Source organism: Poecilia latipinna, unplaced genomic scaffold (assembly GCF_001443285.1).
Source record: "Poecilia latipinna isolate Pla-1442-1.1 unplaced genomic scaffold, P_latipinna-1.0 Scaffold109, whole genome shotgun sequence".
NCBI lineage: Eukaryota > Metazoa > Chordata > Actinopteri > Cyprinodontiformes > Poeciliidae > Poecilia > Poecilia latipinna.
The window spans coordinates 554,950-568,669 of NW_015112725.1; the positions used below are offsets into that span (position 1 = coordinate 554,950).

At 37.6% G+C, this 13,720-nt stretch overlaps 1 protein-coding gene across 1 annotated transcript in view; it reads right to left on the bottom strand.

Moving 5' to 3' along the window:
• tox3 (TOX high mobility group box family member 3) overlaps positions 1–11,933 on the bottom strand; it is a 54,898-nt gene extending 42,965 nt beyond the window's left edge. The window contains exon 1 of the mRNA XM_015027914.1: positions 11,095–11,933. Within this exon, the coding sequence (XP_014883400.1) occupies positions 11,095–11,196 (102 nt within the window). The 5' untranslated portion in view covers positions 11,197–11,933. The remainder of the gene's footprint in view (positions 1–11,094) is intronic.
• Positions 11,934–13,720: the final 1,787 nt, after the last annotated feature.

The following is a 13,720-nucleotide window of genomic DNA, read 5'->3' on the forward strand; positions in this document are numbered from 1 at the left end:
TTTGTACTTTTACTTAAGTACATTTTTTGAGTACTTTCTCCACCACTGCCAACTGGATACGACTCTCTTGAATATGGGGTGACACTTCATTGACAAAACCATATTTTAAAACACAGAGTTCCACTCTCTTGGATTCACATCAGAACCTAATGGAGTCTGAAAACCACACGGGTGCAGAAGGATCGCTCTGAGTAGCTGGTGGAACTGCTGAAGGTCAGAACTGCTTAGCTGAGCAGCCAAAGGCCTTCATAAAACCATGCGTAGTGTCATTATTTTCCAAGTGGTTTATTGTAGACCGTTAACCTTGGTTAACTGAAACTTACCACTTTAATCAGCTGCCTGAAATACCTTTAAAACAAAGTGCTTCTTTAGTCTTTTCCCCCTCTTGTTTACCAGCAGGAGTTAGAAAAATGTTGGTGACACCTATGTAAGAAAGGAACATTTTTTTCAAGGTTATGCAGGTACTATAAAGGTACACCACCAGTCAGTGGTTTCGATGTTGAGAAGGTAGATCAGTTTTTATGGAAAGAATGTCATTTGAAAGAACCATGAGTGGCTGTCCAGTCAAGGAAACTATGCCAAAGCTGAGGCTTCACAGACCTTGATCTCGTTTCTACTGCTGCCATCCCACAGTATGACCGCATGTGAGAGTTCATAAGCCAGCAGAAACACACAGCAAACAAGGCCACGCTGTGAATAAGCCCTGACCACAACTCTCGAAAATATTAGTTGGCGCAAGAATCTCATGAACCTCATTCGTAGGTTCAGCCGAGGTTTCAGGGAATGCACCTTTGATATCTGGCAAGCGCTTTCACTGCGGCCATGTGCATTGTTCCTTTTGATTGTGCAAGTGAATAAAAGCTAGAGAGACTCATGAATACTGCATGATTTTTCATCAAATGGAAAATCTCAAAGAAGAGTTATTTCAGTAACACGTTGAGAGCCGTGCTCATCTAACCAAGGGCAACTGATGGCCAATTATAACTAAAAGAATTATGTAAAAACAATGAGTCACCTGTGTTTTTTTTTATAACGGAGAACGTCTTTCATTTGTCTTCCCTAGAGGACACAGTCTTGACAAATCAAGTATGTTTAATATATTTGTGGCTGAGGGACTCGTAAAAAGCTCTCAGTGAGGGGTTAGGGAAAGATTGCCATCTTAGATCAATATTGAAAAAGTTCAGCGTGTTGTGCCTTGTGGTCAGGTTTACACAGTCTGCACAAACACCAGACTTTTAGGCAGTGAAATGGGCCAAAAGGTTGTAAAACTGGTGATAAATTCCTGACTAAGCAGGAAAGAAAGGGGGGCAGTGAATTACAGAGAAGACAAATGAGTTATTATTAAACTCGTTTGTCCTTGTTCTACACAAACGATACATTTTTGACAAACCACGGCATTAAAGCAGGACTTAACTGCAAACATTGCTGTAGAAACAGCTGTTATTCTTTCACTCCTGGACAGACCGGCTGAACCACACAATATGTGGTCTCCCCCCGGGTGTCTTTGTAACAACTGTACCAAATACTTTTGACAACTAGTACACTGACTGTGTGTCAAAAAAAAAGAGTTCAGGTTCAGAGCTTGTTTATGAGGCATCCGATATGATTTTCACACAATATGAAAACTTTGAGCACAAATACCACAGTTTCTCTGTGTCACAGTAAAACGGCTTCACATAAAAATGTAGTAGATCTAATTACTTTGAGTTAAAACAGATTACTAAACAAATTCTCATTTAAGATGTATGTCATTAATTCCATGTATGTATGTAGGTTATTTATACGCATAACATTTAGTCTAGTTTAACACATAAATCTATAACCTTTTTAAGATTTTTTTTAAAAACATTTAAATAACACTTAAAAAACTGGTGCTCCTAACTTAATAAGATTTATTTCTGGATTATTCAAACAGGGAGTGCTTTTATTTTGAAGCACTGAAATCAGACTTCTCTGTGGTCACTATTTTGTTGCAACAGAAAGAGTGAACAGCTATTAGTCAGTAATGGTCCACAGTCTGCCAATGTTGCTGATTTATAAATTAAATATATGTACATCTCTATCCAAGCTGCGGTCTGTTACTTACATGCTCCAAATGCTAATCAATGTTAGCATTAAATCAAAACAGACAAACCCGGTAGCTGTTTAATACTTTTCCTCCCACAGTATGAATCATTCACTGGAATGAGCTAAACCTACCAACTTGTTTTCGATTCTTAATAAATGAGATGCAGATTGCTAATTGTCTCAACTCCCAGATCAGGAGGCCAAGTGAATCTTAAGTCTGCCGATTTAAAACAAACCTTGTTTTTGTGATTTAAGTGCGACTCCTGTATAAGTCGCAAACTCAATTTCCCATCTCTGGGGGCAGTGAAACATTGTCATAAAACTTAAGCTTCCATACACTAACAATGACTTGCACATACTTATTCCAGCTGCATGTACACCAGTACATGTCATAAACAAGCTCTGTTTGAAAGTAATCTTCCTTGAACCCTGAGGCAAGTTGTTTCAACATGCCTTCTATTTGAGCATTCAAATAAAAGTTTTGTTTACCCGCATTATTTAAGCTCTTTGTCCAATGGGTCTGAGGGATATTTGCACACCTGCTGCTATTGTAGGCCGTTTTAGTGCAACCTGGTAACAAGCTGCATTATGGGAATGTGTGATGCAGGGGGAGGGAGGGAGAAGGAGGATTAATCACACTGTGTAACATGTAATACTACACACCTGCAGCCTGCGCTATTCTTATTAGAGGAACATTTACAAGAATAAGGCCTGATGCAGTGAGGGACATTTCTGTAAATAAGTTGCTTCATTTTAATAGCAGCACAGTTTGAATAATAGAAAGAAATTATGAGAAATACTTTCTTCATAGATAAATTTGATATGAAATATATATTCATACATATATTATAAAATCCCTGCATATAGTGAAAAAACAATAGAGTAAAATAAATAAAGAGGCAGAACAGCAAAAGGAAAATAACCTAATATAAAAATAGATGCAATGAATTGAAGTTATCATGGCTAGAAAGCATTACCCAAACTGTGTGAGAAGGATGGCATCTGTTTGTGGTCTGGGCTGCTTGAGAAGAGCCACAAGCTCAAGTCAAGTTAAAAGGAAAACAGCAAAGTGTTTTGATACAGTTTGTGAGCCCATTAAGAGAATTGGACATTAGATCCATGAAACATGGGATGGCTGCCACTCTGAAAAGCTTTAAAAATGAATGGATCTTAACAGCAAGGCTAACCACTAAAGGGACACAACACTTATTGAATCAGCCAACCAGAAGTGATTGACTGCTCCTTTAGAAAACTGCTTAATTCAGAGAAAAAGCTGATTTTTTTTTTCCTGGGACCCATGGAGAGTTTGTATTATGAGTCAGAAATGTTTAAGCTGTCAAAGACATGGAAAACCATAATAATAGATCATAGTGGAAACATAAAACTAGCCCATGTTTTGCTTTGATTTAACTGGACAGAGTATTTAAAAGATGTATGTCTCCTTGAAATTAGTTCTGGAGATTATTTGCTGAACCTTACCAGATAAACAAACCAGAGCAGCAGATTTATTTTTTCATTTGTGTGACATGCAGACTAGAGGGCTTAGCAGGACTCTCATAAACCAAGTGCTTTTGTTATTTGTGTTAAGTAGAATCACAGCCTCATTTAAAGTTGATGAAATCCTAAAACTAAGCCCCTCCCCACTGACCTGAACTGTGTCATGTGGTTAAGTTTAGCTACTGCCACCTAAATGACAACTTCTCCTCAAAGTTACTTTTTACATATTCTAAAGGGGAGGAAATGTGAGAATTTACAGCAGGGGAAATAAATACGGACCATACCAATAGTTGTCTCTGTAAATACACAATTGAGCTAGTGAACGTCACCTCATGTCAGGAATAACTCAAGTAAATCAAAACAGATTAATGGACTTTGTGTAGAACGCATGAAGAACTGAGGGAGCAAAATGGCATGAAAGGTGAACAAACAAACTGACATCTATCTGTATTTAGAAGGCAATCCTGAGCTGAATCTGCGCAAATATATACTGACTGGTTTAGTGCCAAGATACGACATAAGAAGCTTCTCATGATGGGTAAAACCAACCAGCTCTTCTAAAACCTTACTGTTGCAAAATATTCTGCTTGTACTGGGTACAAAACTGTATATTCAGTTCTGAATTGTTCATTGAGAAATGTTGTGGTCATAATCTAGCAGGTACAGACGTTTCCATGAAAACAATAAGTAGTGCACCCAACACTGCAAAAACACAAAATATTACCAAGTATTGCCTCGTTTCTAGTGCAAATAAAGATGATGAAAGAACATTTAAAATAAGACAAAACTAACTTACACGTGTCCAGAAAGAAATAGGAGCTTGCTATAAGTCAATAATTCCTTAATGTTGGTGAAAAAGTACAAATATAAGTGAAATAATCTACCAGTGGAAACAGTACTTTTTTAACCAATATTAAGGAATTGTTTACTTAAAATAAACTCCTATATTTTGGAGAAAATTGACTTTTAAGTTAGTTTTATCTCATTTCACGTGTAATAAGATATTTTCACTAGAAACTAGACCAAAATACCTGGTAAGATTTTGTGTTTTTGTAGTGTAACAGCAAAGTCCTTTGTGCCTTCTGACTGCACAAGAAAAAAAAAAAAAAAGGAATGTTAGAGCGAGTTTAAAGTTTGCTATAGAAATTTTGCACAGGTCAGAGATATGCTTGAAGAATAGAGGTCACATGAGACCAAGGCTGAACTCTTTGGATGTCATTGAACACACCCTGATCACACCATCTGAAAAATAGCACAGTGGAACATGTAAAACTAACTCTTCACAAAACTCAAGGAGTGTAGATGAAGAAATGCATCCTGCCACCGTTCGTAAAGACCAAAGGATGAAATGATTTTCATGAAATTATCAGCTAAGAACATTTGACTAAACCAAAAAAAAATAAATAAAATAAGATTTCTGTTAACTGTAAACTCATTCAGCCATGTGGAAGCTCTTTGGTCTCCAGCTTCAGAGTGTGAGGTCTGCTTAAATGAGCCACAGTGAGTAATGCATGAGGAAATGTAATGAAGTGGATTTATGAGCAGTGATGGCATGATTACAGGAGGTCTTTGAGTGCTGATCTGGGTAATGCCCAATGTCTGTCTAACATTCCACTGCCTTTGTCACACTCACCTAATAAATAAACCAGTCAGTGTGGTTTTATATCCTCTGCAGTTCTCTATACTGTTAAGTAAAATTGAGAGTGTTTCCATATAAGAACTTTAAATGAACTTAAAGACTTTATGCATCCATTTATTTAGAATTTAACAAGTATCAACGCAGTGGACTAAAGTACGCCTTGTGTATGCAGAGCTGCAGGATTTTCATAGTAATCAGAATGTGAACATGTAATGACGGGACACATGGATGTAGTTCAGTCTGCCATACAAAGAAATTCCTTCTTACAGGCAAAAATCTCCAAGTAGAGTACGTGTCTATGAACACACCAAGCTAAAAATAACGCTTTTCTTTTTTTGTCTCAGTGGGAAAATTTGGTGCTCAATAAATCTGCTGATGTACACCCCTGACAAGTTGCAATTAAAAGACTCAGCAAAACACATCAGCTTTTCCATTCTGGGACATTCAAACCTTTAACACACACCTGGAGTCATATCCATCAGTTGGACAAACTGGATAGCCTCTGAGGTTACACCCCTCCACCTCCTCAACACACAAACACACACACACTTAAGCATTGTGTTTGGATATGTTTAGAATGTGTGTAATGAAATGGCACCAGCTGTGCACACGGGAAAGATGAACATGGCTCCCTGGTCGAGCAAAGGATTAACCCTTTCCCTGGTCCAGAAGCAGAAGGGACAGCAAAACAAAAAAAGCCCTAGAGGTTTTAACCCAGGGGTTTGCTGTTGTGAAGTACAGTAACTCAGCTTCCTACTTAAACCCCTCCCTACATCTGTTTACAAATTGTTAATTTTACCCTTGTATACCTATAGGTCTGTAAAAAAGGTCCACTGTTCTAAAGACAGTATATTTTACAAACTAAGTAACTTCCTTTGGTAAATGCATCATGTCATTTTAAAGCACAGCTCGTTTTTCAGAGCATATGTGAGTGGGCAATAAAATGCAAAGTAGATCATAAATAAATTAACCAAAGAACATTGTCTACATTTGGTTAAAAGGAAGTTGAACAAGTGTACTGAAAGAGGAACATTTCTGGAAAAAGACTTCTTATTGTCAAGTCAAAGTTGACTTTCCTTTATTTGTTTGCCTTGCTGAGGTTACTAATTGTAACAGCTTGTGTTTTTTAGCACTCCAGCAAACACAACTTGACCTGCTACTTTGTCAAAAGAGCAACTGCTGTATCTGTTTGCAGCAAAAGCAAGCAATTAAATTTTAAGTAGCAAAGTTACAAAAACAGCCGGTCTACAAAGAATGTGCTAAGTAGTAAGAAAATGTTGATCCTTTGCTAAAAAATAAAAAAATAATTATTATTTTTTATTTCCCATATTGAAATAATAAATAAGCAAGATGTAGCCAGAAAGAAACTCACATTACTGAGAAGCAACCTTTTTTTTTTTACCCCTTACTGCAGGTTTGCAGTTTTAATTAATTAGTCAGAAGGTCTTTTTTTTCCCTTTGTGTCTTCCACAGCTATAACCATGCAGCATACCTTAAAGGTTTTATTTATTATTAGTGGAAATTACACCTTTTTTCCTACTAGTAATGATTGTACACAAAATGTTTAATCCATATGTACGTACTATAGGGGAATGGCGGATACTAATGACATAGTATCTGCCATTCTAATAAAGACTAAGAAAGGGATCTGCTTAAATGTGAAGTTGCAGAGTGCTATAAACTAAGACTGAGTTCAAATATGGAGTTGGGTAAAAACTTAAGGATGTTACCTGGAGTTGCATGTAATTCTAGAGAAAAAATTACAGGTATTTTTTTATTATTCCATTGGCACAGTTCTTGATAACACTGCGCACCAAAAATAATATTACAGAACTCCAAAGGATGCCTAGCAAAAGTATGTATCTCTGTTTAACCTTTCCACATTTTGTTACAACCACAGACGTGTATTTTTGGTTTTATGTTTAAGCAGACCAGAGGGACCTGGATGGAAAATATTTTTATAAACAATTTGAAGTAGGTTATGTAGTTGTAATTAACCGACCCTTTCCTAAATCAAATCCTGTAAAAGCAGGCCTCCTGACTCAAGATTCATTAGAAACACTTTATCCGACAATTATACTTGCAAGTCTGTCGGGATGGGTTTTTTCCAGCTTTGTATATTGAACTTTTCCCCCAATCTTCTTTGCAAGATTGTCTATCATCAGCAAATTTTAAGACAGATAGATTCTTGATTAGATTGAGGTATGGACTTTGACTGGGCCACTCTTACTCATAAATATGCTTTGCTGTGCACCGTTCCATTGTAGCTCTGGCCTTATGTTTAGTGTTGGAAAATGAACCTCTGCTCACGACTTCAAGCCTTTTGCAGCGTCTAATAAGTTTTCTTCCATGAATCAAAAAGCCTGTGTGAAGTTCCAGTTCCCATCGAACCATAGCGCCTTCTTTCACATGCTAACTGAGTCTCCTACATGGCTTGATGCAAACCACTTTGATATTCTCTAACACATCTTCACAAAACATCTGTATTTATACTAGTATTACACATAGGACTATTTGCTAATTATAGGACTACTTGAAGAACTGGATTTTCTTTTCAGGTATCCAACTGGTGGGTCAAATGCATACATCTCAGATTTTTCCATTTATAAAAAGCTTCCCAAATTATCCTATGTCTTCCACATCACATGCTATTTTGGTCTTTCACACAGAATAACAACAAAGTTCAACAAATTGACAAAACTTTAAAAAGTTCAAAGGATGTGAATAAATTGGCAGCTACATAAAAACTATTAAGCTGGTTGTCAAGCTTTTTGTCTATATTCTTCTGCAATGAAGTTATTAAAACAAGCCTGGTCAGTTCAGTGCAAAAAGTAATTATTTTGTCCCTGTAGTGCTGGCACTCATTTTGCAAATAAACCTCAGAAGTGTGGATCAGTCCAGGTGAAAAGTTTATATAAACATCTGTTGGTAATTTCTTGGCGCCTGGAGCTAATGAAAGCTCAGCAATAAATGGATACAGTATTTGAAACATTATTAAAACCTTGAAAAAACAACCAGATGGCCATAAAATTGAGAATAACACCGAGGCTCTTTCATGAAAGCAGTAAAGTCAGCATCATTTTACTCTAAAGAAAAACCAGCCAAACCCAACCAACTCTTTGTCTTTGAGTGACAGAGAAGTTTGTCGGATAAACCACAAAACCTCAGCAGCCTTGTACAAACAACATCTTTAGGAAAACAACTGAGACAAAGACAAAGCAGAACCGAAGGTTTAAACACACGCGCACACACACACATATATATATAGTAAGACAATGATCATAACACTTTTTGACAAAAACAAGATATGAGCGGAAACCAGGGAGTAATAAAAACAAGAAATCATGATCAGGTAAATTGAAAATGACATAACTTCCTGTGAGGGCGTATGCTCTTTCATGTTTTATATGAATATAAGGTAGTTCAATAGAAATGGACTCTTATGAAAACCCCTCCTTCCAATCTAACCCACTAAAGCTTCAAGGAAAAACCAAAGTTTTGTATTCCAATCCTACACTTAACTCTATAATATTTTGCCTTTTCAATTTATTATATGAGCATTAATAAGCTGAGTAAAGATGTGACATGTTTCCCTCTAGTACCTCTGTTTCCCCTTCATCTCCATGCCAAAAAAAAACAGCAGCTTCATTAGTCATGACTGCAGCACCTAATTAAGTTTGTGCCATTCGGGCTGGATTTTTCTGTAAATTTAAAAGAATCTCTGATGTTTCAAAGTGCCTCTGGGCCCTTCTGTCTCTGCTGCCATTAAAACTGAACATTTCCTGAGCCTGAATTTTAAGAGAGTTGTGCCTGTTTTCAAATCAAAACTGTAAAAACTAGTTTAAAGTTCTCTTGTTTGCAAAAAAGAAAAAAGAAAAAACAAAGGTGCTGTGACAGCTTTTAAGTAGATTAAAGAAGTAATATTTCAGTTTTGGATGACAAACCGCTTTGCCTTGTGCTACTTTCAGCAAACTGATTCACATAAATTGAAGGACGCATGCAGAAGGGCCTATTTGTCCGAATGTGAAAAGGCAATGCAATTACCATGAACACATGCTTTGTACTCTCCCTTCCTCTTTCTCCAGTGTAACTGTGTAAAGATACTGGATAAGCACCTTCCCACCACCCTTGCTCCTTTTGCATTGTGGCCAATTACAGATACAGATGGAAAATAAAAACTCTCTATTCCCAAGGAATTTACGAGCAGGGGTTAAAAATGCATACCAATACAAAGAAATGTGGTTAAAAGTTTTTCAGTGGTGATGAAGACATGATGAAACTGGGCACATATGACAACTTGGCCACACGACAAAGAGCTGATGAAACCGTGAGACAAACCTGGTAACTGTTTTGAGCAGCAAACAGAGCTGCACGAAATGGGCTGAATAATTTGGGTTGGGGGTAGTGCATAGATGTGTGTGTGTGTGTGTGTGTGTGTGTGTGTGTGTGTGTGTGTGTGTTGTGAGAGGATGTGTTGGAAGATGTACAAGGTACTATTGTTCATAAAAAACATACAGCAGGTGTGTAATTTTTGCTTCTCATAATAGCAAAAGTAGATATTTTAATACATTTTTTATTCTAACTAGCTACTAATAAGATCTGTCTATCTATCTATCTATCTATCTATCTATCTATCTATCTATCTATCTATCTATCTATCTATGTTTCTGCTAGGAAATGAGACAGGCATCTCTCTACACAAGTACAAAACATTGACTTATGAATTTTGAAAAAGAAAACAGACATGTTTCAGTTCAATTTTCCAAGGATGTGGCATGTCAAAAATGATTTATAGCCTCGTAAATAATAAATTACAACAAAAATTGTAACTGGCAATACATCAACAATACCTTTGTAGAACTGCAGACCAACTTTTTTTGGATTTTTCCACTGCTATTTTGAGAGTTTATCTTTAAGGATGAGAGCCAGGTGTTGGAGTCTGGAAGGCCTCTGTATCATCACCTCCAAAGTTTGTTATGAGGTCAGGTCAGAAATCTGGCTTGACCACTTCAAATTAAAAATATTAGTTTACACCTAAATCTGTCAAGGGGTGTGAATAATTCATTGCCTAATGTTTTCCTTCCCTGATAGATATGTAACTTATCATAGGCAGATAACATGTATTTTGTCCAAACTGGATTTATCAATCCCACACTTATAACTACAAATTAAACTGCAACAAAAATATGAAAACAGTGTATTTGGAGATATGAATAACTTAGTTTATAAACAATCGTACATAGCTAAAACTGTTTTCTACAGTATTTAACCTTCACACCAAACTACAGCTGAAATAATGTGTTAGATAAAAGCATAAGTCAGTGCACTGCTCACAATGATTCCATTCAACATAGTTAATTTAAGCCAGTGTCTGCAAAATCCCATTAAAAACAACTGTGTTAAACACTTAACATCAAGTTATTAAACACCCTGCAAATAGCTGAAGGGCAGAAAAATATTTCTGTCCCATGCAATTTAGTTGCGTCATGCTGGGGGTCATGAAAGTGAGCAGTTCATTTGACACTTGATCAGAGTGTCTTCTTTTCATCACATTGTAACTGTAATGTAGGTGCTGATGCAATGATCCTTCACTGATGTTGAGGAACATGAAACCGTAAAAGCAACAGCGCCCATGACTGTGGATCATATCCCTGTGGTCAGAGTTTAGTAGTGCAATGAGGCCAAAAAAAAAAAAAAGTAACACTGCGTCATTACACTTGTCCTGCAGTTTTCCTCACCAATGCACAAGCAACAAAGTTTCTGAACAGGAAGGGAAGTGATCAATGAGCAACTTCTAAAGAATCAAATTAACTGCACTTTAATCAGCGGGATGCACTGAAGGTTTTAGCACCAACGTGGTGACACAACGCACAAAAAACGGGATTTCTCACCTTGTTGAAGTTGTAGTAGCCCAAACAATGGGCGAAATCCAGGTTTGACGGATCTCCGGGGATAGAATTCCCTCCGGCAGTCGGATAAAATCTTACATCCATGTCGTGTGAGGCAGCTGCGCGCAGTTGTAGCCTGCTTGTTTCTGCCGTTTTTACAATCCAAGCGCTCAGATAGACAAGAGAGAGCAAGAGGGATGGATGGAGAGAAAGCGCGGCAGAGAGACGGAGGATAACCACGGCAGCTGGGGTGGGGAGGGGGGAGTCGGGAGGGGGACAGGTAAAGTTTCCGTACTCCTCTTCTACACCTGGTTCAGTCGCTTCATGTCTGAGGAAGCCTGCGTGAAGGTAGGACGGAGCCCGGGAAGCTCACGGAGCAGAGCGGCGGACGCTGTGCACCAACATGCATTTACACACAGCTGCTGCTGCTGCTGCTGTATACAAAGAAGCCACGAGACCGGCGACTGAGCGCGAGTCCACCTCCTTCTCCCTCCCCTTTGGACGCAGGAAAAAATAAAGAAATAAATGAAATCAGCAACAAAGTGGCTCCAAGACGCGCAAAGTTAAGTCAAAACCGGATGCGAACTCAGATACGGCTCATGCTCCTCTCAGAAGTTTATCGCTCCAACAACTTAGAAAATAGTTGGTGGAAAGGAAACGGGAGTCTGTTGTCCGCATAAACTCCTCTGCTGGGCGCTGGGTTCGGGGGAAGAAGAAGGCGAGCAGCTCTCCACAGATGAAGCAATTACTGACATAGTACAGTGGATATCCAAGTTGTGCCCCCGCTCTGCCTGACCTGACTGTCCCGCTGATGAACAAGGCAAATGTGCGAATAAGCCAGCCACTCCCCAAACACGCCAAGCCACTCCCAATGAAAACACCGTGTTTAAGTCCATGCGACATGTTGGCGTGGAAATTAATCACAATTAACGTCTCTCTTTTTTTTTTCCATCTGTTAGCTTACTGCTACAGACTATCATCCTCGTGTCCCCTTTTAAAGTTGTTTGATTACTGTTAATACATATGCGAGTCTTTTATCACTTAATAACATTTAAATATTTAGGCTGTGTCCCATTTCGTAGGATCATCCATACCACTCCATACCAGTCCATTTGCACCAATTGAGGAACTAGAAAAATATTCCACAGAGAAACGGGATGCTCCTTCAACAAGCAGTTCTCGCTAATTTCCATAGCACACATATTTTAGCTTATTCTGCACATTTGGACTATGATAAGTAAGTGAACCCTAGACTGCACCTTGTTGTTAGGTTTAAGGGAGGAAAAACAAACGAGTGCAAATGTTATACTGGAAAATGACTTAAATATCCCAAACGTTTTACAATGTACTGACAATATTACAAAATATAACATTTTGTATGCAGTTGCTCCTACATAACAGTTGAGTAATTACATGATAAAAAGCAATCTTCTGCAAATAAACTAATGCAATAAGTATATCAACTACTATAATATTTAATAATATAATGCATCAGAATACTTCTATTTTTTGTTTTTGCAGCAGTATGTTGTAAAGAAACAGATACCATACACTATACTGTGTTGATGTTTAATCAATGCTCTTACAAGCAAGATTAACATCAAATACATGTTAGAATACAAGTAACAACCCTAAACACAACAGAAGTGTGATAAACACACAGATGACTTGAAATCTCTCTCAGTGATAGGCGTCATTCCCTTCACAGCGCGAAGCGAGAAGCTGCTGTTTGACTCACGTCACCATCACAACCATAAATGAAGTTGACCATGTAGCCTCATGTTTGTTTTTTACAGGATTTTTTAAAAATGTCTGTGGATTTAATGTCCAAGAAAAAAAAGCATGTGAATTTACATCCAAGACAATCATGAACAATGCATTGAAATAAATATATTTACAATTTATTCTATAGAAAGATCAAAGCTAAGATCTTAAAATTTAGCAACAGCGTTAATAGACTCCTCACACTTCTTTATTTTCTCGTTTAGTGTGTACTATTTATGTAACAGAAGTATTGAGATGATCAATTTCTTCAAGAACTTCACTGGGATCGATGTGTTTTCAACAGAGAAAATGTGAAATGAAGCATGAAACACAAGCGAATGTGAACATCAAGCACAAAGCTTGAGCTAACAAAAAACTATAACCACCTGTTTACACCGAATTGAGGAAAGCTTAACTTTACTAAACTTACTTCGCGGTATACATCGTCTTAGTTGTGACAACAAACAAAAAAAATCTTGAGTCTTTATTTTTCATCAGAGTAGTTGACGTTTATTAGCTGATTTCCTCACCAACGTTGCAGTGTAGTTCAGTTTCTGACTGTGGCGACGGTACCACCATCGTCATTTTTGTGCATTTAATTACTTTGATCCTTGTGAACAAACGCATAAACATCATTTGCATATTATTTTTACTACATTTATAACCAAAGAATGTGGATGTCAAACATTACTGAAACCGACATTCCCATGTTTTTGAGCAGTTTAGAAACCAAACAATCAAAAATAAAACATGCTCCAGGAGCCCTGGGTACATCTGTGTCTCCTTCTTCACTATCTTTGTGCAATGCTGTAGAAATCAATATACAGGGTATGCTTGTATTTCAGCAGAGAAGCCTGGATATTCT